This window comes from Puma concolor, chromosome A1 (genome assembly GCF_028749965.1).
Source record: "Puma concolor isolate L17-30 chromosome A1, mPumCon1.1.hap2, whole genome shotgun sequence".
NCBI classification, from domain to species: Eukaryota; Metazoa; Chordata; class Mammalia; order Carnivora; family Felidae; genus Puma; species Puma concolor.
In genome coordinates, this window is record NC_141667.1 from 123,548,004 (window position 1) to 123,575,734 (window position 27,731).

The following is a 27,731-nucleotide window of genomic DNA, read 5'->3' on the forward strand; positions in this document are numbered from 1 at the left end:
AACTAAGCACTGATCAAAGAAAATTTTAAACGTTCTTGTTCAAATAAAACCAATAAAAAGAATAACCTCACCTGAACAAGGGAGTCTTCCTCTTTACAAAAACCTGAATCTTCCTGAATCAAAAGAGGCTGGCTTTTCCCACAGCTTTCTCCGCTGATAAGCGTGTCGGCATAGTTGGGCTGGGGGAAGATCACGTGACTCTCCCTGGAGTCCGCCCTGACCGAGACCTCCCGGGAGTAGGTCTGCAGAAAAGCGCGCACTCCGTCCACGCCCACAAAGCGCGAGGCGGGCACGCCAGCCAATCCAACCCCCGTAGCCTGGAGTAGACGGGACGAATGCCAGCGCCTCAGCCTGAGTCCCAGCAGCACGATCACAAAGGCAAGGAAGACGCAGGAGACTGCGGCCACCGCCACCACCAGGTACAGCGTGAGACCTGAGGCATCAGGGTCAGCTGGGGGCTCGAGACTGCCCAGATCGGCCAGGACGTCTGGAATGCTGTCGGCCACCGCCACCGTGAGCGTGACGGTGGCCGAGAGAGGGGGTTGGCCGTGGTCTTGCACTGCCACCACTAGGCTCTGCTTGAGCGCATCTCTGTCCTGCAGGGCCCGCGCTGTGCGCACCTCGCCCGTGTGCAGCCCCACCGCGAAAAGCCCTGGCTCGCTGGCCTTGAGCAGGCGGTAGGACAACCAGGCGTTCTGGCCAGAGTCTCTATCCACCGCCACCACCTTGGTTACCAGGTAGCCGGGCTCTGCCGATCGGGGTGCCAGCTCCACGCCTGTGGAACCGTCGGTGGGGAGGGCGGGGTACAGGATCTCCGGTGTGTTGTCATTCTGGTCAAGAATGAATATACTCAAGGACACATTGCTGCTAAGCGGTGGGTCTCCGCTGTCCTGCGCAGTCACTCTCAGTTGCAGGTCACGGAATTGCTCATAGTCGAAGGAATGCAAGGCATATAGGACACCAGTGTCAGAGTTGATGGACACATAGGAGGATAGGGGTGCCCCCCGGAGCGTGTCTTCAGACAGGGAGTAAGTGACTTGGGCATTCTCATGGCTGTCCGGGTCATGTGCAGTCACAGAGAAGATGGAGGCACCTCTGGGGTTGTTTTCAGGGATGTAGACAGAATAGGAGGAGTGGGGGAAGGCAGGTGGGTTGTCGTTGATATCTGCCACGTTTAGGTAAATAAGTGTTTCTGTAGACAGAGGTGGAATTCCTTTGTCTGTGACTGTTACAGTGATGTTGTACAAGGATACCTGTTCTCGATCTAGTACTGTATTGGTCACTAATCGATAATAATTGTCTACTGATTTTTCCAGTTCAAATGGCATACTTCTTGAGATGGAGCATGTTACCAGGCCATTCAGTCCAGAGTCTCTATCATATACTTGAAAAAGAGCGATTACTGTTCCTGGAGGCATACTTTCAGCAACTGATCTGCTTCCAGATGTAACTACCACTTCTGGTACATTATCATTTACATCTAAGATAGTTATTAAGACTTTTGCTCTGTCAAGTAGACCTGGCCTATCTCTGGCTTCAACATCCAGTTCATAAAAGCTTGAATCCTCATAGTCTAAATTTGCAGAGATCGAGATTTCTCCAGTGAAAACATTCAAGCAGAAAATCTTGGAGATCTTTTCTGTTACCCTCAGGAAGGAATACATTACTTCCGCGTGGACTCCTTCATCCTGGTCAGTAGCATTTACCGACAACACTGCTGTGCCTACTGGCAGGTTTTCAGGAACACTTACACGATAGACAGGCTGAGTAAATACTGGAGCGTTGTCATTCACGTCTAGGACAGTTACCAGAATTCGAGCAGTGCCTGAGCGGACAGGTTCACCGCCATCCACAGCAGTAAGGATGAGGTGGTGAACAGCATCTCCCTCCCGATCCAGGGCACGCTCAAGCACCAGCTCCGGGTATTTGGGCCTATCAGCTTCACTCTGCACGTCCACTGAGAAGTGACTATTCTTGCTGAGTTTGAAGCTTTGAAGAGAGTTCATTCCCACATCCAGGTCATAGACCTCCATTAGTGGAAAACGAGAGGATGGGGATGCGTTTTCCAGAATTTTCACTTCTAATTCTTCCCTAAAGAATCGGGGTGTGTTGTCATTAATGTCCAGTATTTCCACTTCTATGGGATAAAGATTCAGTTTATCCTCAATGAGGATGTTAAAACTCACCAGACACCGCGCGGTCTGGGCACAGAGCTCCTCCCGGTCTATTCTGTCTGCGGTGACCAAGTTGCCGCTTCGCGGGTTCAGAGAAAAGAGCTGCATCCTACCTCTGGAGACGATGCGGACTCCACGCTCCCCCAGCTCCTGGAGCTCTAGCCCCAGATCGTCAGCGATGTTTCCTACGAAGGAACCTTTGTCCAGCTCTTCAGGAATGGAATAACGGATCTGCCTGGCCCCGAGCTCCCCCAGAATCCCCAGCAGAATAACGAGTACCACTAATCCGCTCTGGTGCCGGCGCTTTTGCAGAGCTGCCATGACAGGCTCCTTATGGACTTCCTGGGGATTGTGAGTAGAAGGAGCAGGTTCACAATCACTTTTTTGTGCTTCTCTGAATTAGAAGCCAAGGTCCATAAACAAGTAGAGGTCAGATGCGAAGCGTTTTAGATTAGAATTTCTGCGCAGCTGGAGAGCTATGGTGTCTGATCTGCTTTGTGCTGGAGGATATTACTTGAGTTGTCATTACTTTCCTTGCCGGGATTAGTGAACAGCGACGCTTAGAGTCCTAACTTAATACTGCACCGTTTTTGTGAAACCATCATGCAAAAAGAATCTTATTTCTGCTAAATCTGCTTAGATGTCACTCATATTTCTCTCCCCAAGAAGAATAAAAGCGCATATTTTGAATAGTTTTATATATTCCCGGGAATTTACTACTCATTTTTTGGGGGGTCATGAGCTCTTAGGGCCTTGGAGAAAAGAAATAAGATTATGCTTTTCTGTAAATTTGAATTCTATTCCACCATCATTTATATTTGTCCCATTTTCATTTTTTAATGTTTCACATTTTTATTTAAATTCTAGTTAAGATATAGTGTAATACTAGTTTCAGGATAGATTTTAGTGATTCATCACTTACATGTAACACCCAGGGCTCATCACAAGTGCCGTCCTTAATATCTAGCACCCATTTAGCCCATCCCCCCTCACTTCCCCTCCAGCAACCCTCAGTTTCTTCTCTATAGTTAAGAGTCTCTTTTATTTGTCCCATTTTCTTTTTTTTTTTTAATTTTTTTTTCAACGTTTATTTATTTTTGGGACAGAGAGAGACAGAGCATGAACGGGGGAGGGGCAGAGAGAGAGGGAGACACAGAATCGGAAACAGGCTCCAGGCTCCGAGCCATCAGCCCAGAGCCCGACGCGGGGCTCGAACTCACGGACCGCGAGATCGTGACCTGGCTGACGTCGGACGCTTAACCAACTGCGCCACCCAGGCGCCCCTATTTGTCCCATTTTCAATAAGGGCACCAACAACTACACATTTGGAACCAATTCACCTACTGCCAGTTACAAGTATTGCCACGTTTAGATGTCATCTATTTTATTAACACATAGATTAATAAATGCTCTAGCATAAGCAATATTTCTGTATACTTTTAAAATCATGAAAAGGGGGGCAGTTGGCTGGCTCAATCAGAGTAGCCTGTGACTCTTGATATCCATGTCATGAATTTGAGCGTCATGTTGGGTGTAGGGATTACTTAAATGAATTTTAAAAAACTGTAAAAATAAAATAAAAACATAAAAAGGAAGTGAAAATATATTGTCTACAATGAGAAAACTTGTATTAATATATTATCTACAAAACATAATTTAGGACTGACTGCATTGAAACTAAGTAAACCACTTAAGTGCCTACATTTGTGTTTAATTATATAAGGTTTCCCAATGACAGGGTGATGCTAATATATCAAAAATGTTTCATGATATGTGGTTTTAGATTTAACAAAAATTTCAAGACATCACAAGGCCACTTTATATGAAAGACTGCAACACAGATAAATGAACAAAAAAATTCTAACACCCCTCACACACAAACGATGCCCAGAAAAATCAATAAAACACAATAAAATCAGGGTATAGTTAGCCTGTATACTTTTTATCTATAACCTAATTATACTTGTAGAAATAAAAGGTTTTGACGTAACTCACCTGTTGCAAATTGACTGAATTAGAAGTCATTTTGCGATTATCATTATTGGCACTTTCAAACCAAGAGGCTTCATTACATAGAAGATCTTGTGATGGACCATTTTCAGGCTTTATACTGAGAAATTTAAACTCAGTCTCTGAGGAATGTGAGGCAGCACATAGATTGTAAGAATAAGGCAAAGTCCCTTCGCTAAAGTTGGGAATAACCCCAGATCCAGTCTTGGAGCAGACATCAGTCTTAAAGCAGCTCCAGGAGGAAGGGCGGGAGGAGCGTTGCAGGCTCAGCGCAACCGCTAGAATCACTGCTAGGAGAAACAGCACTGAGATCAAGGCCAAGGCCACCACCAGGTAAAACTGCAGCTCAGCCTGGGGGTCAGAGGGCTCCCGACGGTCGCTGACATCCGGCAGCGCCTCTTGTAGGCTGTCTGCGAAAACCAGGAGCAACGTGACAGTTGCGGAAAGGGGCGGCTGTCCTCCATCCCGCACGGCAACCAGCAGGCGCTGGCGGGCCGCGTCCCTGTCGCCCAAAGCACGCGCAGTGCGCACCTCGCCCGTGCGCAGCCCCAGGCTGAAGAGTCCGGGCTCGCTGGCCTGCAGCACGTGGTACGACAGCCACGCATTGTGTCCCGAGTCGGCGTCCACCGCCACCACCTTGGTGACCAGGTAGCCGGGCTGCGCGGCGCGCGGCACCGTGTCGAAGAGCGCCGAGCCGTCGGGCCCCAGCGCCGGGTACAGCACCCTAGGCGCGTTGTCGTTGCGGTCGCCCACCAACACGCGCAGGCTCACGTTGGCGCTGAGCGCGGGCGAGCCCTGGTCGCGGGCCTGCACCGTCAGCTCGAAGGCGCGCAGCTGCTCGTGGTCGAAGGCGCGCTGCGCGAACACCACGCCGCTCTGCGCGCTCACGGACACGTAGGACGCCAGCGCCCGTGGCTCCAGGTCGCTGGCCACGATGGAGTAGGACACGCGGCCGTTGGGCCCCAGGTCGGGATCTGAGGCGCTGACTTGGAAAATAGAAGCTCCGGGCGGGTTGTTTTCTGCCACGTGGACCACGTAAGAGCCCGGGTGGAAAACAGGAGCATTGTCATTGACATCAGCAATGTTCAAGATGACACTTCTGTTGGAGGAGAGGGCTGGCCTTCCCCTGTCGGTGACTGTGATGGTAATGTTGTATTCCGGAGTCTGCTCTCGATCTAGGGCTCCATCTGTGACCAACTTGTATGTGTTTTTTGTATCTTGAACTATTTTAAATGGGAACTTTCCTTTTAGTTGGCAGAAAACTTCCCCATTAAATCCAGAATCGAGGTCATAGGTTTTGATCAGGGCAACAACAGTCCCCAACTCAGCATCTTCTAGAATATGTTTAGATTCAGAATCCAGGGTTATCTCTGGTGTATTGTCGTTTTCATCCAAAATATCTATTTGTACTTTACAGTGTGCTGTGTGATGTCCACCATCCTTTGCTTCCACCCCAATTGTGTAGCTCGCTCTCTCTTCAAAGTCCAGTCCTCCGCCAGTGGTGAGTTCCCCTGTTGTACTGTCCAGTTTGAACAGCTGTCTCACTGCCCTACCAATGTTGATGAAAGTGTAGGTGATCACAGCATTGACCCCTTCATCCAAGTCAGTGGCCATCACTCTTAGTACAGAGGAGCCCACAGGCAGGTTCTCTGGAACACTGACCCTGTAAATGTCCTGGGTGAACACTGGTGCATTATCATTTGCATCTGCCACAACCACCATGATCTGGGTAGTGCAGCTTCTGGCTGGGTCACCCCCATCCACAGCCGTGAGGACCAGGTGGTGGCGTGACTGCTCTTCCCTGTCCAGGGGAGTCTTCACTACCAGTTCTGGGTACCTACTGCCATCTGGGTTCTCCTTCTGGATCAAAGAGAAGTGTGGGTTGGGACTGAGGTAGTACTGCTGCAGGGAATTGACACCTACGTCTGAATCTTGCGCGGGTTCCAGGGCAAAGGAGGCTCCGGTTACAGCCAGTTCACTGATTTCCAATTCAGTGATATTTTGGCTAAAGGTTGGTGGATTGTCATTGACATCCTGAATTACCACACTTACATGAAAGAAGTTCAAAGGCTTTTCGGCCACCAATTCGAATTCTAGAACACATGTCGACTTCTCGCCACAAATCTGCTCTCGGTCTATACGGTCACTAACAAGTAAGTCCCCATTCTCAGTACTCACTGTAAACAGTTTCTTCTGTGCACTAACACGCAGGTTTCGAGCAGGCAAATCTCCAACGCCAACCCCCAGATCCTTGGCGAGGTTTCCCACAAGCGAGCCCCTGGCCAGCTCCTCCGGAATAGTATAGAGGATCTGCTCCGAGATCACCGGGCAGAACAAAGACAGCAAAGAGAGAAACAGCATTTGTCTCCGCCCAGCCGGGCCCTTCAATCCCAAGTGATCGCTCATCCCGCTTTCAGCGCCTTTGCCTTTCTGACTCTGAAGAGCTATGGTCGCTAAATTATCCCAAGAATTCTCCGAGCAGGAGCAACTCCTTGATTTGTCTTGGCAGGCGGGTTCTAACAAATATCTTAGCGTCACAGAGCCAGAGGCAGAGTGTCCAATTCTCGCGGTTCCGCGGTGGGCTGGCGATTCCTTTGCGCCAGGAGAAGCTGATACTTCGCTCAGTACTAGCCAACAGCGGCACCCCGCGTCTGGGCTGCAGAACTGCAGTAGTGGTTACTACATCAGCTCCAAGTAAGGAGTGGGTTAGAAGAAAATTCTACTGTGTCCTGATATAGATACTCATTTTTCTCATTTTACAAGGATTTTAACATTTTAAATATTCACTCTATCTTTGGTCTGGCTGTGATTTTATTTGAACCTGAGCTTTATCCATCTAAATCAAGTCATTTTTACTCCTCAAAGAGCAGAGGTAACTTGCTGAAGACATTGGCATCGTAGTGCTTTTCATTTCCATTTTCATAAAATGGCTATAATAACATCTTCCCTGTGTTACTTAGCAAAATTGAAGACCAAATAAAATAATATGTAGAAAATGACAAATGAAAGTAGTGGTGGTGCAGCAGAAAGTGTAATAGGAAAATTCTTGAAATATCAGCTTGATATGTATTGTCACTACTCCACTCTATTTTCTTTTTTTCTAACTTAAAAATGTTACAAATATCATAGCTTTTAGTTGTATCCTGTGTTTCACTTCCTTCTATATTATCATTGTCACCTTACCCCCCAAATAATTGATATGTAAGCAAAGAGACTGATTATTCTTATAAAACAGGAGTATGGTAAGAAGCAAGAAGAAACTCCTTGTTAGTTTCCAAGTGTCTACTTTCAAATGACTAGGATTCAAAAACTATTCCTCTGATTTTATTTTTTCCACACTACTTTACCATTGTCTCTAATGGTACTGTTTCTTCTCAACTAGCTTAGCAATGGTGAGTTATTCGAGTTTGGGGAGTGAAGTATGAGTCCTTATAATCACATATTCTAAAGAAAGTAATCTATGTCGTCCACTTTTTTTGGTCCCAAGGTTACTATCAGATCATCCCAACCCTTTGTTACTGACATTCTTGCCTTGTAAATAAGCATGTCAATTTTATGTTTCTGATAGGTCTTACAGGTTTAATTCCATTTCCAAACTAGAAATCTTCATAAAGAAACTTTTTTAACCTACACAATACATTGTCATTCTAAAACTTAGCGGATGTGTAGCAATGCTGAACTCATAGTGGAATAGCATTAGACATCTTAAACTGTTCATTGTATTCAGGATTCTAGGCAGAAACTCATGGACATCTCTACTTCATACAAACATAAAAAACAGATTCGAGACTTTGCTCCAAAACATGACTGAACAATATGGTGTGAACACTTAAATTAGTATAGAACAGTTATCTTTTCAGAGCACATGTGAAACTAAAGATTCAAATATTTCAAAGAATATGGAGTATACACAGTATATACACTCAGAGTGTTGGATCAAGCATTTCATTATATAAAGTCTATTGAAGTTTATAGAGATTTACTCAGGACACATATCCAAAGTCTGTAACATCTTCATTAAAATATAATGAAAAGAAAAAAATAATATTTATTATAAAATATAATGAAAAAATGAGTTTTCTTGTAAGAGTGAATGGTATCAGTCTCCATCCTCCATCATACAGATTCTTGTTACTCTTTTGATGTATTTGCTGTTCAGTGAATCTGCACATTTTACACTGTGATCAGAATTGTCCAGATAAAAATTAATTGGATGCCCTTCAAATAAATATTTAAAAAATAAAAATTAAGTCATAGGTTCCCACATGTAACAATAAACCATTTGTTTGGTCAGGTAATGTAGCCTACTATCCCATTCGTAATATTTTACATTTAATTTTTTTTTTTTCAACGTTTATTTATTTATTTTTGGGACAGAGAGAGACAGAGCATGAACGGGGGAGGGGCAGAGAGAGAGGGAGACACAGAATCGGAAACAGGCTCCAGGCTCTGAGCCATCGGCCCAGAGCCTGACGCGGGGCTCGAACTCACGGACCGCGAGATCATGACCTGGCTGAAGTCGGCCGCTTAACCGACTGCGCCACCCAGGCGCCCCCCCATTCGTAATATTTTATTGCAATTTCCCCTATTTATTCATACTTTGCAGCTGATAAAGTACAGTATTTGAAAAATTTAAAGAGAAGCATCTGAAAATCATCTTCAGTAAATCAGATATCAAAAATGAAAAGGGTAGTTCTTCTTTTAAAAAAAATTTTTGTTTAATGTTTATTCGTTTTTGAGAGAGACCGAGATAGAGTGGATGGGAGAGAGGCAGAGAGAGGGAGACATAGAATCTGAAGCAGGTTTCAGGCTCTGAGCTGTCAGCACAGAGCCAGATGTGCAGCTTGAACCCATGAACTGGGAGATCATGACCTGAGCTGAAGTTGGAAGCTTAACCAACTGAGCCACCCAGGTGCCCCAAAAGGGTAGTTCTTCTTAAGCAACACACACTCATGAATTTTAATACCCAATGAAATACCCACATTTCATTAAGAAGGATTATTAATTTAAGATGAGCATGTGAATTTCAAAATTTTAAACAATTTTTATGTTGAATTGATTTTCCAAGTACAAATCTTAGAGTCCGGGGTGCCTGGGTGGCTCAGTCGGTTAAGTGTCTGACTCTTGATTTTGGCTCAGGTCATGATCTCACAGTCATGAGATCAAGCCCAGCATGTCTGGCTCCATGCTGGGCATGAAGCCTGCTTAATATTCTCTCCTCCTCTCCCTCTACCCTTCCCCTGCTCATGCTCTCTCTCTCTCTCGCTCAAAAAATAATAAATAATTTTAAAAACCACAAATCTTAGAGTCTAGTAATAAAGCAGAATTGTACTGACACTTGAATAAATGCAAACATTCAAGTAGATATTGATTCTAAAAAGTGAAGAGGTTATCTGTAACCAGATGATTCCAGGTGTAATGGCATATTAATGGTGTATTTAATGAATGTAGCAAAATATAATTCTTTGGAGATTTTAAACTGTATCAGAAAATAAAGTTCTAAGGCTCTTTCTCACTGATTTTTTCTCTCAACAAATACACATGTCCAGTAATTACATAGATTAACCCAAAGTTTCCAGACTTGAGAATGCCACAGACTATAGATTTGATGTTTTTTATTTTTTTCATGTAGTTTTCTATATTCCTCCACTGATTCATGAAAATACTGTAAATTATTTCCTTATAGAAACAGTATACTAAAACTTCAATGCTGTACACTATTCTTCCAAAACATATTCACCATTGGTGTTTACACAAATATTCAAAAGAGAACATTACATGTAACAATTTGGACTAATCAAACAACTCTTCTATTAACATAATAACAATTCTGGGGCAGCTGGGTGGCTTAGTTGGTTCAGTATTTGACTCTTGACTTTGTCTCTGGTCACGGTCTCACAGTTTGTGAGTTAGAGCCCTGCATCGGGCTCTGCACTGAAAGCACGGAGCCTGCTTGGGATTCTCTCTATCCCTCTCCTCTGCACCTCCCCGCCTCTCAAAATAAATAAACATTAAAAAAACATAACAGTTGTATAAGAAAGTCTTTGGGTAAAGCGATCATGTTTCATTTATTTTTAAGACTATGGATATCAGCTAGATTGTCTAGAAATTTCATGTATTGAAAAAAAAGACATTAAACCCAAAATATAATTTGAAAACAAATGAAGAGAGCATCATCAAATTAAATCAAGTCAATCTCTAAATAAAACATACAACGATTGATTATTTATATAATTAACCAACTTTGAATATGGCAGACAAATGATTGAGGAAACAAATGAAAAAAATGCTACAAGCAATGATACTAGAAAAAAAAAAACCTCACCTGTACAACTCCTAGCTCTTCGTTTACATTTATCTTCTCAGATATCAGAGGAGGCTCGCTTTTCCCACAGCTCTCCTGACTGATGAGTGTGTCTGCATAGTTGGGCTGGGGGAAGATCATGTGACTGTTCCGGGAGTCTGCTGTGAGGGAGACCTCGTGGGAATAAGTCTGCAGGAAAGCTCGCACCCCGTCCACACCCACAAAGTGCGAGGTGGGCATGCCAGCCAACCTGCTTCCTGATGCCTGGAGCTGACTTGAAGAGTGCCAGCGTCTCAGCCTGAGTGCCAGTAGCACGATGACAAAGGTGAGGAAGACACAGGAGACTATAGCTACTGCCACCACAAGGTACAGTGTGAGACTGGAGTCGTCAGCATAGGATGAAGGCTTGAGGCTGTCCAGGTCAGCCAGGACATCTGGGATACTGTCAGCTACAGCCACAGTGAGTGTGACAGTAGCTGAAAGAGGGGGCTGGCCATGATCCTGGACCACCACCACTAAGCTCTGCTTGAGCGCGTCTCTGTCCAGCAGGGCCCGTGCAGTGCGCACCTCACCCGTGTGTAGCCCCACCGTGAAAAGTCCTGGCTCGCTGACCTTGAGCAGGTGGTAGGACAGCCAGGCATTCTGGCCAGAGTCTCTGTCCACCGCCACCACCTTGGTCACTAGGTATCCGGGCTCTGCGGATCGGGGAGCCAGCTCCACACCAGTGGAGCCATCGGTGGGAATGCTGGGGTACAGGATTTCAGGGGCATTGTCATTCTGATCCAGCACAAACAGGCTCAGTGACATGTTGCTACTAAGTGGAGGGTCTCCACTGTCACTGGCCATTACCCACAGCTGCAGATCTTTAACTTGCTCGTAGTCAAAAGAGCCCAGAGCATACAGGATGCCTGTATTGGAGTTGATGAAGACATAGGTAGACAGAGACATTCCTTGAAACATATCCTCAGCCAGAGAGTAAGTGATCTTGGCATTGTTGCCGCTGTCAGGGTCGTGTGCAGTCACAGATAAAATTGAGATGCCTCTGGGATTGTTTTCCAGGATGTAGGTGGAGTATGAGGTGTGAGGGAAGATGGGAGGGTTGTCATTGATGTCTGCCACATTCAGGGAGATGTGGCTTTCTGTAGACAGGGGTGGGTTTCCACTGTCAATGACAGTTATTGTGATGTTATAATCTGAGATCTCTTCTCTGTCCAGGGCTTTCGTTGTCAATAAGTGATAATAATTATCAACTGACTTTTCCAATTTAAAGGGCAAGTTCCTGGGGATAGAACACACAATCTCACCATTCTCTCCAGAATCACCATCATGTACACTAAACAGTGCAATTACAGTTCCAGGAGGACAGTCTTCAGAGACGGAACTAGCAAGGGATGTGAGGATCACTTCTGGGACATTGTCATTCACATCCTGTACTGTCACCAATACCTTAGCACTGGCAAGAAGAGCACCTCCATCCTGAGCTACCACTTCCATGAGGTAGAATCTGGATTCCTCATAATCCAGTGATTGCAGAGTTGAGATTTCACCCAGGCTGGAATCAAGTTGGAAAGTCTCTGAAATCTTATCTTCTTCATTGCGAAAAGAGTATGTTAATTCCCCGTTTACTCCCTCATCTGGATCCGTGGCGGTTAGTGTAAGCAGCTGAGAGCCTACAGGTATGTTCTCTGGAACAGTCACTCTGTACTCAGATTGAGTGAAGAGAGGCGCATTATCATTTGCGTCGAGGACCACCACGTGTATGTGCATACTACTAGAGAGTATGGGGTCTCCACCATCTAAAGCTGTGAGAAGAAGGTCGTGGACAGCTACTTTCTCGCGGTCCAAGGGCCGTTCCAGTACCAGCTCCGGATATTTTTGTCCATCAGTTCCGCTTTTCTGCTCCAGAGAGAAGTGCATATTGGGGCTGAGCTTATAACTCTGGAGAGAGTTCATACTCACATCCGCGTCTCGAGCGAAAGGAAGTGCTAACCGAGTTCCCGTAGCCGCATTTTCATTAACTTTTACTTTTACTTCCTCATCCCGGAAACGTGGAAAGTTATCATTAATATCTATTATTTCTATTTCTACTCCATAAATTTTCATGTTATTCTCAAGCAAGATGTTAAAACTCACCACACACCGTGCGCTCTGAGCGCAGAGCTCCTCCCGGTCTATCCTGCCTGCGGTGACCAAACTGCCGCTTCGCGAGTTCAGAGAAAAGAGCCGCGTCCTACCTCTGGAGACGATGCGGACGCCACGCTCCGCCAGCTCCCGGGGCTCCAGACCCAGGTCCTTGGCGATGCTGCCCACGAAGGAGCCTTTGTCCAGCTCCTCCAGCACCGAGTAGCGGATCGGCCCAGCTCCAGCTCTCCATAACGTCTCCAGGAGCAGGAGGAGCAGAAGCGGCTCTATGCAGCCCCAACCCCTCAGTGTATCCGCCATTTCCTTCTCTCCGACCAGTTTCCTTAGTCCTAATTCCAGCCTGCTGTACCTGCTGTACCCTTATTTCTTTCAAGTCAAAGGAAACACATTACTTGACAGAAACGCGAGGCTTTTCCCCAAATTTCTCTGGTCTGTGTTTGTTTAGGGCGCAAGGAGCAGAGTCAGGTCGCCTTCAGCGGACAGCTTTTCCACTTTGGTGAACAGCGACGCTCAGAGTCCTATCCAGTTACTACACCAATTCTGTTTTTATTTCATAAATGTTTAATTATATTTTATTTCTAATAATTTTGCTGTATTCTTAACCTATTGACAAGTGACATTACTCATATCTAAGATTTAATTCTGAAATATCAAAGGACTTCCACAAACCTTGAGATCAATATAATTATTACATTTTTATTTCTTTAGAAAAGTTTTATTTAATGTGCCATTGAGTCTATGTCCTTTATTTACCTCTTACCTATACTGAGTCCATTAAATTAGGACATTAGAATTCTTAATTTTGTAGGCTTTAAAATTTCATCTTTTTATTAGGATATATTTATGAAAACGTACCTACTATGGATAAGAATGTCCAGGAAACAAACCTAGCTCTCATCGCACCACTGCATAAAGGCCTACTGATTCAAGCAAATTGTATTAGATGTTGTAAACAGAGAAAATAAAGGGTCCATTTTGCTACTTGAGGTCTTTAAGAAAGTTCCCAGACTTTCACACTAAGAGTTTGGCAGCTTCACTATATCAGACTAAGAGTCTGAGTTGGGTTAACTACACATTATTTATATTTCCCTATTATCATGTCTAAATTGGAGTTAAGGCATTTTACAGTGACAGACTCTTGGGGAAGTCAGTGTAGTGACTGAAGAAAAGGGCTTTCGTTCGTCACCTAGGCAGAAAAACATGTCCAGATCCTTAGTGAGCAGGCAAGTGCCCTTTCTATGTTGAGACGGATATTAAATGCTATCACCTTTACATGGTAGCAGGAAAAAAAGCCTCACGATTGAAAACAAAGGGACATTTCAGAGAGTCCACTGAGAAAAGCAATTTTTTCCCTAATGACACCTCCATAGGAAAAGAAACAACACAAAGAGATTTTATACCTATAATTAGAAAATTCAAAAAAGAAAGTTTTAGGTAAACAATGTGAGTATAATTTGCAAAATTTTTCTCATTGTACAATTTTTCACAAAAGCAATTTGTTATATGCATGAGAGAGAACAATTTCTCCCACTTATTAAATACATTCTTTTTAAAAGTTTATTTATTTATGAGAGAGGTAGAGCATGAGCAGGGAAATGCAGAGAAAGACAGAATCCCAAGAAGGCTCCACACTGACAGGGCTCAATCTCATGAATCATGAGATCATGACCTGAGCCAAAATCAAGAGTCAGACACTTAACCACTGAGCCACCCAGGCACCCCCATAAACACACTCTTAATAACAGGTACTACAGGCCTCAAATATTGCTTATCCTTTAAAAACAGATCTGAGATCTCAAGACATTAAGCTTGAAAAGATACTTAGAAGGGAGGTCTACAATTCAGTCCTACCCATGCCCTGCTGTTGACAAGCCATGACACTGGGTAAAATTTTCTTTTTGGTTCCCAGTTTTCCCAAACGAGGAACATGGAAAGCTCTCTTTACTCTGAAGTGCTATAATTCTAAGAGGAAGTAAAACTAAAATCTGAGTAATAAAGATCTGTAGGGTAAAAGGAATAGCTTAAGATCCCAGTAGTAATGAAATTTCAGAGGAAAGTAATATAAAGATGAAGCAGAAACTATTTCGTGTAGTAAAGGCTTGTAATTATGGACAAATAAATCTCACACATCAGAGAGAAAACCTATGTTAAAATTCTGTTTAGATAAGATTAAGATAACTAAGGCAGAAAACTGCCTAAATTGAGCCCACAAGACAAAATATGAAATAGTGATTCCTACGCCAGTAAGGTGATTTGTTAACAAACATTGAAACCCAAAATGAAAACTAGCGAAGTAAATTAAAACTCACCTTTAGAATAGTATCTGATGCAAATGGGACCCCAGCGCCTTCATGATTTGTATTTGGTAACCAAGCGGCATCTTCACAGAGGAGATCCTGAGAGGGAGTCACTTCCGGGGTGACATTAAGAAAATTAAACTCTGTCTTAGCTAACTGTGAAGCAACGCACAGATTGTAGGAATAAGGCAAAGTCCCTTCTCTGTAATCGGGGAGAACCCCAGGTCCAGATTTGGAACGGAGGCCTGACTGAAAGCAGCCCCAGGCAGCAGGGCTTGGGGAGCGGCGCAGGCGCAGGGCCACCGCCAGAATCACCGCAAGGAGGAAGAGCACCGAGATCAAGGCCAAAGCCACCACCAGGTAAAACTGCAGCTCGGCCTGGGGGTCAGAGGGCTCCGGGCGGTCGCTGACATCCGGCAGTACTTCTTGGAGGCTGTCGGCGAAAACCAGGTGCAACGTGGCGGTGGCAGAGAGGGGCGGCTGTCCCCCGTCCCGCACGGCGACCAGCAGGCGCTGGCGGGCCGCGTCCCTGTCGCCCAAAGCACGCGCAGTGCGCACCTCGCCCGTGCGCAGCCCCAGGCTGAAGAGTCCGGGCTCGCTGGCCTGCAGCACGTGGTACGACAGCCACGCATTGTGTCCCGAGTCGGCGTCCACCGCCACCACCTTGGTGACCAGGTAGCCGGGCTGCGCGGCGCGCGGCACCGTGTCGAAGAGCGCCGAGCCGTCGGGCCCCAGCGCCGGGTACAGCACCCTAGGCGCGTTGTCGTTGCGGTCGCCCACCAACACGCGCAGGCTCACGTTGGCGCTGAGCGCGGGCGAGCCCTGGTCGCGGGCCTGCACCGTCAGCTCGAAGGCGCGCAGCTGCTCGTGGTCGAAGGCGCGCTGCGCGAACACCACGCCGCTCTGCGCGCTCACGGACACGTAGGACGCCAGCGCCCGCGGCTCCAGGTCGCTGGCCACGATGGAGTAGGACACGCGGCCGTTGGGTCCCAGGTCGGGGTCGGAGGCGCTGACTTGGGCGATGGAGGCTCCTGGAGGGTTGTTCTCGGCAATATGAACCAAATAGAAAACCTGTTCGAAAACTGGCGCGTTGTCGTTGACATCTGCGATGTGCAGAGTGATGTTTATACTAGAGGAGAGGGGCGGCTTACCTCTGTCGGTGGCCATTATAGTGATGTTATATTCTGGATTCTCCTCCCGGTCCAGGGGCCCGTCTGTCACTAGCTTGTAATAGTTCTTGGAGTAAGATTTCAATATAAACTCGGCCTTTCCCAAGATGCGGCAGTAAACTTCTCCATTTTCTCCAGAGTCTCTATCTCTTGTTTTTATCAAGGCGATCACAGTTCCTGGTGGTGAATCTTCTGGTAGCGGAGTAAATACCGAAGTAATAACCATTTCAGGTGCACAATCATTCTCATCGAGAATTTCAACTTGGATACTGCAATAGGCTGCTAGATCTCCATGATCTTTTGCTTCTACACTGAGAGTGTAACTATTAGCAATTTCAAAATCAAAATTATCCTTTGTTGTGATTTCACCTGTTCTTTTATCTAAGTTAAAAAACTTTTCCACTAGTTCATCCACATGATGAAAGGAGTAGGTGATTTCTGCGTTGACGCCCTCATCCTGATCAGTGGCCGTTACTTGAAGCACGGAGAAGCCCAGAGGTACACCTTCCTGCAGGCTGACCTTGTACACGTCCTGGATGAAAACTGGGGCATTATCGTTGGCATCGGTCACTTGGATTTGGATCTGAGCGGTGCCGCTTTGGGGTGGGTCTCCACCATCCACAGCTGTTAGAACCAATTGATGGAGATTCTGTTCTTCTCTGTCTAGTGAATGTTTCAGAACCAACTCAGGATATTTACGTCCATCTGGAGCCTGTTTCTCTATGAGATCAAAGTGTTCATTGTCATTAAGATGGTATCTTTGCAGTGAATTTGGGCCAGCATCTGAATCCAGGGCCGGGTCTAATGGAAATGTTTTACCTGGCTTAGTGGATTCTCCAATTTTTAAATCAATATTATTCTGTTTGAATAGCGGGGTATTGTCATTTATATCCTGTACTATTACTGCTACATGGAAAATATTTAGTGGGTTTTCAGCGACAGTATCGAAATCCAGAATACACAGAGGCTTCTTTCCGCATATCTGCTCTCGGTCTATTCTGTCACTCACAAGTAAGTCCCCACTCTCAGGGTTTACAGTGAAATATTCTTTCTCCGCACTAACCCGCAGCTTCCGGGCTGGCAAATCCCGGACACTGAGCCCCAGATCCTTGGCGAGGTTTCCTACCACCGAGTTTTTGGCCAGCTCTTCGGGAATTGAATAGCGGATTTGATCTGGAAGAGCCCCGCGGAACAAAGACAGCAGGAAGGGCAACAATACCTGCCGCCACCGCGCTGGGCTGCTCCTTTCTGCGCTCGGCCTCGGCCTCATCCTGTCTCCCTTCACGGTGGCTCTGCTTTTTGGATGGGAGGAGAATTAAGCCCTCTGTGGATGGCAAAATCCCGGGTAGGGTCGCTTTTCCTGCTTTTGTTTTCTGTATCCGAATCAGTACTGGTGTCCTCTATGAGGCTGGTTTGAGCAGGAAGTTACCCTCTAAGAGACTCCCAAATGCTTTTTCTCTCACTTTTTTGACCTACAGCGACACCCAGAGGTTTTCCCGTGGAAATGCACCAAATGCTTATAAACGTTTTGCGAACCTTTCTTTTTTGAATCTACAGTTGTTTTTAAATATATATTCATGTATCTCCAAAATTGAAGAGGTACATAACGCATATTCTCTCCCTGTCTTGTTTCAATACCACATTTATCCCTAGAGAAATAAGTATTACGTTTTTGTGTGTATCATTCCAGAGATGTTTTGTGTAGTGCAGCAAATTTTTATAAATGTTCTCCCCCACGTTAATACATAAATGTAAGTATACAATATACCATGTTCTGCATCTTGCTTTTTTCATTCATTGTATCTTGAAATCATTTCATATAAGTACATAGCTTTCCAATTTATTTCTTACAGTTATGTAGTAATCCATCATATGGTTGTACAATAATTTACTTAATCAGAAATATTTTCTAAAAGAAACCCAGTGCCCAAACAAAAATGTTTTTTTCTGTGTGATATTAGGGTGTTAATTATCTACTGCTCTCCTAGGCATTTAAAATAGGTATCACTCTGATTCTGGAATGTATTCCTAATGCCAACCTCCAAAAATGCTTGACAGTTTCAGGCCAATTGGTATTTCCAAATTTTCTTTTAAAGCTTCAGTATTTTAAATAATCTCAGACAAATAATCTCTCCTCAGATAAGCTTCAATATTTTACATAATCTCCCCTCAGAATCTTGCTCAATATTATTTCCTCTCTCCTTTCCCCATGCCAGACAATTGTATCACATGACATTCTGTTTATTCTATGTATTGCAACACAGTTTCCCATGAAGGCAAAAGCATTTAGAAACTAAAATGCAGGATGCTTGTGTGGCTCAGTCCAAAAAGCATGTGACTCTTGATCTTGGGGTCATGAGTTTGAGCCCCATGTTGGGTGTAAAGATTACTTAAACTAAAAAGAAAATTGTTTTAAATAAGTAAATTCTTTTTTAAAAACTAAAATGCCCTTTCTTAAATTGAATTGAGGCATAGTTCACAGTTTACTGCTACAGTTCCCAGCTATGAAAGAGCACTAATTTGTGTTGCCCTACACACTCTTGAATTCTTAATTATCTCATGGAACTAAATGAAGGCACATTTAACAAAAGTGTTGCATATCCCTTGAACACAAAATATTTCCCCCATATCAGATCATCCCAGAGCCATCTCAGAGCTACCTGAGAGCAATTTTCAGGAACAGGGATGAGGCCTACTTACTAAGTAGCATAAATCATATCAGTTCAGAATCTAAGTTACCCAATCTCCACAAGTGACTCTCATGATGAAGAAGGAGAGATTTTGAAAGGTATATTTTCCTTAGAAATTGAAAAGGGTCTCATTGTGATGCCATAATAGGAAATTTATAAATTATTAAAATTATTCCTTCAACCTACTTAAAGATGAGTGAAATAAAATGTGCAATATTTTTCGTAATCCCAGAAGTGAGCCAAAGGAATCACATGTAGTCACTACTGGTGTATCTCACAAACTGCAACAACAAAATATTTGAAATATACCAATCCTAATGAGAGCTATCCTTGTTAAAATTAGATCTAAAAGCTAATATTTTGGGGGAGGGGAAAAATAGTTACAAACAGAGAGGGAAGGAGGCACACCATAAGAGACTCTTAAATACAGAGAACAAACTGAGGGTTGATGGGGGGATGAGGGAGGGGCAAATGGGTGATGGGCATTGAGAAGGGCACTTGTTGGGATGAGCACTGCGTGTTGTACATAAGCGGTGAATCATGGAAATCTACCCCAAAAACCAAGAGCACTCTGTACACACTGTATGTTAGCTAATTTGATAATAAATTATACTAAATAAATAAATAAAGGTTAATATTTTCTCCAATATTTATAAATTGCCACTGTTTGTTTAACTATAATGGAAAATACCCTTTCAAGGAAAAACAAACTTCAAGCAAAGTGTAAAAAAGAGGACAGTTAAAAATACTCAGTCTTCTATTAAAGAAGAGAGATGCTTAGAGATATATAGTTAAGAAATTGTTGTTGAAACTGTAACTACATGAAGACTAAAAATGATAAATAATAAACAGCTTTTAGGAGTACTAACTGCTATTGATTATTCTTGAGGAATCATCTGCTCCTCCCCTTTAAAGTAATAGAATACTAAAAAAAAATGCCTTTACTTCATCAATTACCTACCTTATACAGTTGGAGACATTTATATAGCTCTTTGCCTATGTTTTGGTGTGGCAAGATTGACTCACCTGATGAGAACCAGGGTCTCCTTTTGTTTCAAGTAAATCCTGAGTTATGAGAAGAGGCTCGCTTTTCCCACAGCTCTCCTGGCTGAGGAGCGTGTCGGCATAGTTGGGCTGGGGGAAGATCACATGACTCTCCCTGGAGTCTGCCCTGAGGGAGACCTCCTGGGAATAGGTCTGCAGGAAAGCTCGCACCCCATCCATGCCCACAAAGTGCGAGGCTGGCACTCCAGCCAATCCGACCCCCACAGCCTGGAGCTGACGCGAAGTGTGCCAGCGCCTCAGCCTGAGCGCCAGCAGAACAATGACAAAGGCAAGGAAGACACAGGAAACTGTGGCCACCGCCACCACCAGGTACAGCGTGAGGCTAGAGTCATCAGCATAGGCTGAGGGCTTGAGGCTGCTCAGGTCAGCCAGGACTTCTGGAATGCTTTCAGCCACCGCCACAGTGAGTGTGACAGTGGCTGAGAGAGGGGGTTGGCCGTGGTCCTGCACCGCCACCACCAGACTCTGCTTGAGCGCATCTCTGTCCAGCAGGGCCCGTGCAGTGCGCACCTCGCCCGTGTGCAGCCCCACCGTGAAGAGCCCTGGCTCGCTAGCCTTGAGCAGACGGTAGGACAGCCAGGCGTTCTGGCCAGAGTCTCTGTCCACTGCCACCACCTTGGTCACCAGGTAGCCAGGCTCTGCTGATCGGGGTGCCAGCTCCACGCCTATGGAACCATCAGTGGGGAGAGCAGGGTACAGGATTTCAGGGGAATTGTCGTTCTGATCCAGAACAAAAATACTCAAGGACACATTGCTGCTGAGTGGAGGGTCCCCACTGTCGCTGGCTGTCACTAGTAGTTGCAGGTCTCTAACCTGCTCATAGTCGAAGGAGCACAATGCATACAGGACACCAGTATCAGAGTTGATGGAAACATAGAAGGAGAGAGGCATCCCGTGGAGTGTGTCCTCAGCTAAGGAGTAAGTTACTCTGGCATTCTCAATGCTGTCAGGGTCCTGGGCAGACATGGATAAAATGGAAGCTCCTCTAGGGTTGTTTTCAGGAATGTAGGCAGAGTAGGAAGCATGAGGGAAAGTAGGTGGGTTGTCGTTGATGTCTGCCACATGCAATGAGATGTGAGTTTCTGTAGACAGTGGTGGAGTTCCATGATCAGTGGAAGTTACTGTGATGTTATATTCTGAGACTTCTTCCCTATCCAGTGTTCTTTGTGTCGACAGACGATGATAATTTCCATAGGTCTTTTCAAGTGTGAATGGCAGATTATCCAGAATAGAACATGTGACAAGGCCATTCTCTCCTGAATCACTGTCATGCACATTGAAAAGTGCAATTACTGTACCTGGGGAAGAAGTTTCTTGGATAGAACTGGTGAGAGATGTAACTGTGACTTCTGGAGCATTGTCATTTACATCCAGAACTGTCACCAGAACTTTACTTCTGGCTCGGAGACCAGGTCCATCATGGGCTTCTACATCTATATCATAGAATCCAGAGTCTTCATAATCTAGATCCCCCACTATTGTTATGTCCCCAGTCAAAGAATTCAACTGGAATAGTTGGGACATTTTATCACTCACTTTGCGGAAAGAATATGTTACTTCTCCATTGGCTCCTTCATCTGGATCAGTAGCCTTTACAGTGAGTAGCCAGTAGCCCACTGGCACATTCTCCGGAACATTCACGTGGTACTCTGGCTGAGTAAATACAGGAGCATTGTCGTTGGTATCCACAAGAGTTACATGAATCTCGACAGTGCCAGAGCGAACCAGGTCGCCTCCATCAAAGGCAGTGAGGAGGAGGTGGTGAACCGCCTCTTCTTCTCTATCTAGGGCAAGCTCCAGCACCAGCTCAGGGTACTTAATGCCATCCACTCCACTTTGCACGTCTAGGGAGAAGTGAACATTTGAACTGAGCTGGTAACCCTGCAGGGAGTTGACCCCTACATCTGGATCAAAAGCTTCAGGAAGAGGAAATCTTGTCCCAGGATTTTCATTTTCAGCGACTTTTATTTCCCTTTGCTCTATCCCAAAGTTGGGTGCGTTATCATTAACATCGATTATTTCCACTTCTACTCCAAAAATCTTCACTTTGTCCTCCAGAAGAATCTCCAGGCTTACTACACACTTTGGAGATCTCTCACAGAGCTCTTCCCGGTCTATCTTACCCGCGGTGACCAAGCTGCCGCTTCGAGGGTTCAGAGCAAAGAGATGCGTCCTACCTCTGGAGATGATGCGGACTCCCCGCTCTGACAGTTCCCGGGGCTCCAGTCCCAGGTCCTTGGCGATGTTGCCCACATAAGAGCCTTTGTCCAGCTCCTCAGGCACCGAGTATCGTATCTGTTCCGCCTGTATTTCCCAGAGAGCCCCCAGGAGAACGCAGATCCTGCCCAGCCGGCTGCAGTTTGGCCGATAAGGAGGAGCCGCCATTGCAGCCCCGCTGCGGAATAGCTTGCACTTGGGTGCTCCCTTAGTGGAGGTCAGAGGAGCCCCAGAATCTTCAGGGTCCAAGATTATGTGCTTTCACCGTTGGATGATGGAGTTCTGGGGTCCAGTCTGAAGCTTCCCAAAGCCACAGGGCTAGTGCTTTGTGATGCAGAAATCTTGTGGTTTGGATTAAATTCCTTGTTGTCTTTTTCGCCTGACTGGTGAACAGCGACACTCAGAGTCCTAACCTGTTACTGCAATCTATTCTTGGTAAAGAAAAGATGTTTATACCATTTCTTTTCCATAATTTATTTCTCCCCAAAAGAATAAAATTCAAGCTCCCGTTATTTTATTTGTAATAAAAATCCAGGCATGACCCAAATGTTACTGTACAATAAGCCCTCTAAAGTAATTTATTTGTTTTTAAAGAAAATATGGTGATTTTTTCTAACATTTTTTTTCTCTCCTAAGTTTTTCCATTATTTATTTTCATAGCCCATTTTCAGTACAGTGCATTGTGTGAGTGACACATTTATCCTTTACAGGAACAAGGATTAACTTGAAGAATGAAAGAATAGGTGAAAAAACAGTGTCAGGTCGGGGAAGTCGGAAGTCTGAGCTCTAGTCCCTTCCTATCCAGAAACAAGTTCCCTCGCATGAGTTGACCCTTTAAAATATGGGCAACTTTTCAATTCTCTTGTAAAAAACATCTACTGTTCAAGAGCTAGTCTTACCCCTGAGCAAATGGGGTTGGCAAATATGATAATAGGTTTGGGAAGGTAATTGGTTTATTAATTTTGTATAAAGAAAATTTTAGACCACAGCTATGTTTGTGACTATCATGTTCACAGTCTGTCCTCAAATTTTAGAACAGCACCTTTCATAGAGTAGATACTCAGTTTTTCATTGTTTAATGAGTGCATCACTAATATAAATGCAAAGCCCTAAAACAATTGGTAAATAACTCTGATATTAAAAATAAATAATAAAGATAAAAAAGACAGAAAAGTTAAACTGAAGTTTTGTATGTAAACAGCAGACAATATTCAGTACCACATAAAGACACATCCAGAAAGTATTATTTTACTATTATCTATAAGTTTAATTTAAGTTTGATTTTAGAAATAACCACTAAAAGGAAAGTTTTCATATATATATATATATATATATATATATATATATATATGTATGTGTGTGTGTGTGTGTTATCATTGCATGTTTCAGAGTTTTCTTACACATGAATACTTTGAGTAACTTACTAATCGTAGAAAACTTAATATAAAGCAGCAAGTAGCCAGTTCTTTAGATTATTCCTCACATAATAATTACCTTCTAGAAGTTACTTATGCATTCTATCAGACAAGAAAGGCTATTGTTTATTCAGAGTATTAAAGTCATCAAATTTTGGAGAGCATACTAAAGGTAATTTTCACAATCCTCAAAGAACTCACAAATTGTTGGGGATTAAGAGGTAAAATGAGGTGTTTGGAAAAACTTTGACTCACTTCTCAGAAACCTATACTGAAAAAAAGAATTATGAAAGAGGCTTTATACACAAAAAGGCTCATTACATTCCTCATCATAACAGCAACAAAGTAGAGGGTATAAAAATAAGTTACTACATAATGGTTAAGAAGGTTATTTTTCAATATATTTTTTAAAGTTTATTTTTGAGAGAGACATAGCAAGCAAAGGAAGGGCAGAGAGAGGGAGAGAGAATCCTAAGCAGGCTCCACACTACCACTACAGAGCACAACACAGGGCTCAAACTCACGAACTGTGAGATCATGACCTGAGCCAAAATCAAGAGTTGGATGCTTAACTGACTGAGCCATCCAGGTGCCCCAAGATAGTTATTTTTTAAAAGATTTTATTTTTAAGGAATCTCTACACCCAGCATGGGGCTTGAACCCACAAACCCTAGATGGAGAGTCATAGGTTCTACTAACTGAGCAAGACAGGTGCCCCCCAAAATTATTTTTGAATGAGACTACGGAGTGGGAATAAAATTCACTGGAAACTAGTGATCCAAATCACTGTTTGCCACATGTGAGAAGGCAAAGAAGTGCTAAGAAACTTAACTCTTGGAAGGTTCTATTAAAAATACGCATTGCAACAAAAAGATGAAAAAAACTATAATAGATTTGATGGACTTTAACTTAAGCAGGAAGGACTGTCAGTACATTTACGTAGAATAAAGTTTGAAAAAAACAGTATCACACATCAACTAAGAAAGGACAATACTCTTACTAAAGGTGGTGACATCCCAGAACGAGCTCTCCTTACCAATATTTTTTGATGATACAAAATTGCCAACAGTACAGATTGAGAAATACTAATTATGTAACTGCCAAGACTATTGGGCAAATAAGGAACCAGTCTCCGCCCATCCAATAAACCTCTTCTACCACTACCATCACTAGGAAAATGAAAAACAATAAACAAAAGAATTATGCACAATTGAGAATAAAAGCATGTTTGCAGAAACTCACGTGAGAGGCAAAAGACGAGTCATAAGCGATTTGGGGGTCTTCACTGCGGGCACATACATCCATACAAGGATCTTCACAAAGAAGATCCTGAGGCGGAGTCATTTCTGGTTTCAGGTTGGAAAAATTAAACTCTGTCTTGGCTGATTGTGAGGCAACGCACAGATTGTAGGAATAAGGCAAAGTCCCTTCTCTGTAATCGGGGAGAACCCCAGGTCCAGATTTGGAACGGAGGCCTGACTGAAAGCAGCCCCAGGCAGCAGGGCTGGGGGAGCGGCGCAGGCGCAGGGCCACCCCCAGAATCACCGCAAGGAGGAAGAGCACCGAGATCAAGGCCAAAGCCACCACCAGGTAAAACTGCAGCTCGGCCTGGGGGTCAGAGGGCTCCGGGCGGTCGCTGACATCCGGCAGTACTTCTTGGAGGCTGTCGGCGAAAACCAGGTGCAACGTGGCGGTGGCAGAGAGGGGCGGCTGTCCCCCGTCCCGCACGGCGACCAGCAGGCGCTGGCGGGCCGCGTCCCTGTCGCCCAAAGCACGCGCAGTGCGCACCTCGCCCGTGCGCAGCCCCAGGCTGAAGAGTCCGGGCTCGCTGGCCTGCAGCACGTGGTACGACAGCCACGCATTGTGTCCCGAGTCGGCGTCCACCGCCACCACCTTGGTGACCAGGTAGCCGGGCTGCGCGGCGCGCGGCACCGTGTCGAAGAGCGCCGAGCCGTCGGGCCCCAGCGCCGGGTACAGCACCCTAGGCGCGTTGTCGTTGCGGTCGCCCACCAACACGCGCAGGCTCACGTTGGCGCTGAGCGCGGGCGAGCCCTGGTCGCGGGCCTGCACCGTCAGCTCGAAGGCGCGCAGCTGCTCGTGGTCGAAGGCGCGCTGCGCGAACACCACGCCGCTCTGCGCGCTCACGGACACGTAGGACGCCAGCGCCCGTGGCTCCAGGTCGCTGGCCACGATGGAGTAGGAGACGTGGCCGTTGGGTCCCAGGTCGGGGTCGGAGGCGCTGACTTGGGCGATGGAGGCTCCTGGAGGGTTGTTCTCCATCACGCGGACCACGTAGGAGGCCTGGTGGAAAACCGGCGCGTTGTCGTTGACATCGCTGATATGCAGGGTGACGCCTGTACTGGAGGATAGGGATGGCTTGCCCTCGTCAGTGGCTGTGATGGTGACATTGTACTCTGCCATCTGTTCCCTATCTAGGGCATTGTCAATCACCAACTTGTAATAATTCTTGGAGGTGGATTCTAATTTGAAGGGAACTTCTTCCTGAATATAGCACCTCACCAGTCCATTTTCCCCAGAGTCTCGGTCTCTCACTTTAAAGAGAGCTATTACGGTTCCAATGTCTGAGTCCTCGGGAATCTGGTTAGAAAAGGACATCAACGTGACCTCTGGGGCATTGTCATTCTCATCAACAATTTCAATCTGAACATTACAGTGAGCAGTGTGTACCCCTCCATCCTTGGCCTCTACACTCAACATATATCTACTGGTCTCTTCAAAGTCCAATGTACCATTGGTTGTAATGTCACCAGTATTTGGGTTGAGATTGAAGAGAAGGCTGGTACTTGTTGGGGCATTGAGGAAGGCATAGGTAATCTCTGCATTAACGCCCTGGTCCTGGTCGGTGGCCATCACTTGCAACACAGAAGTCCCCCAGGGCACGTTTTCTCGGATGTTAACACTGTATGTGTCCTGGCTGAACAATGGAGCATTATCATTGGCATCAGTGACCTGAATCTGGATCTGGGTGGTTCCACTTAACGGAGGGTCTCCACCATCTATGGCAGTCAGGATTAACTGGTAGGAACTCTGCTGTTCTCTGTCCAGAGGTTTTTCCAGAAGTAATTCTGGGTATTTACTCCCATCAGGACTTCCCTTCGTTGTCAGGGAGAAATGTTCATTGGGGTTGATAGTGTATATCTTCAGGGAGTTACTTTCTACATCTGCATCTTGTGCAGAATCCAGAGGGAATTTTACACCTGGTAAGGCTGACTCGCAGATCTCCAAGTCAATGCCTTTTGCAATGAAACGTGGTGCATTGTCGTTAATATCTTGGATTGTAACAATCACATGGAAAACATTCATGGGATTTTCAGCGACCATTTCAAATTCTAGTGCACACTCGGATTTCCTCCCACAAATTTCCTCTCGATCTATCCTACCGTTCACTAACAAATCCCCACTCTCTGCACTCACACTGAAGAAATTCTCTGCACTAACCCGCAGTTTTCGAGCTGGCAACTCCTGGACACTGAGCTTCAAGTCCTTGGCGACGTTCCCCACTCGCAAGCCTTTAGCCAGCTCCTCTGGAATTGTGTACTGGATGTGCTGGGAGATAGTCCCCCACAACAAAGACAGCAGGAAGAGAAACAGTACCTGAATTTTCATCCATTTGGCTTTTCTGGAGCTTCTTTGCATTTTTTTAACTCTCCGGGAAGCTTCTTTTCAGGATGTCTCTGGGATGTTTAAAAAAAAATCAGTGACAGCACCTAGACTTTTGTGATTTGAGGGTAGGACTTGTTTGTCAGGAACTGGTGGGTGCACTGGCGCTGCCTCCGCGTTCTGATGTGCGCAAGACAAAGCAGGAAAACACTGCCCAACCTTCACGCAGAACTGAGAACCCCTTTCTTCCCTTCGGTCAACAGCGGCGCTCGGAGGTTGTCTGGGAGAATTGCATATTGCGGAGCCATTTACTCTATCTTTATTATTTCATAAGTGTTGCTATCATTTTACATTCTTTTTTGTATTAAAAATTTCACATGGCATACAACCATTTTTTTTCAGTTTTGGGGGCAAAAATATCTTTAATGATTCCACTGTATTTACAAACACTGGCATGACTAGTATGGATGTAACCAAAAAATTACTGGCTTTTTACCCACATTTGAGCGGATACTATGATCCTTACATTTTTGTGAAATGCATAAACTCCCTTATTTTAACTCCCTCCATAAATATGTTATCAACTCAGTAATACTTTTCAAAGATACAGTCTTTGCAAAAAAAAAG

At 45.0% G+C, this 27,731-nt stretch overlaps 1 protein-coding gene across 9 annotated transcripts in view; it reads right to left on the reverse strand.

The window, feature by feature from the left end:
* The window catches only part of LOC112861239 (protocadherin gamma-C4), a 173,713-nt gene that overhangs the window by 121,092 nt on the left and 24,890 nt on the right, over positions 1–27,731 (reverse strand). Inside the window, exons 1-2 of one of the 9 annotated variants that reach the window (XM_086701845.1) lie at positions 4,170–8,507; positions 72–2,516 (exon numbers count right to left, since the gene is read on the reverse strand). The exons of 4 other annotated variants lie outside the window; for them this stretch is intronic. In XM_086701845.1, coding sequence (XP_086557971.1) covers positions 72–2,516; positions 4,170–6,590 — 4,866 coding nt within the window. In that variant the 5' untranslated portion in view covers positions 6,591–8,507. Of the gene's footprint in view, positions 1–71; positions 2,517–4,169; positions 8,508–10,509; positions 14,113–19,812; positions 23,171–24,725; positions 27,389–27,731 lie in introns of those variants that run through there. 4 more of the 9 variants (XM_086701965.1, XM_086701893.1, XM_086701908.1 and 1 more) reach the window with 4 other exon arrangements.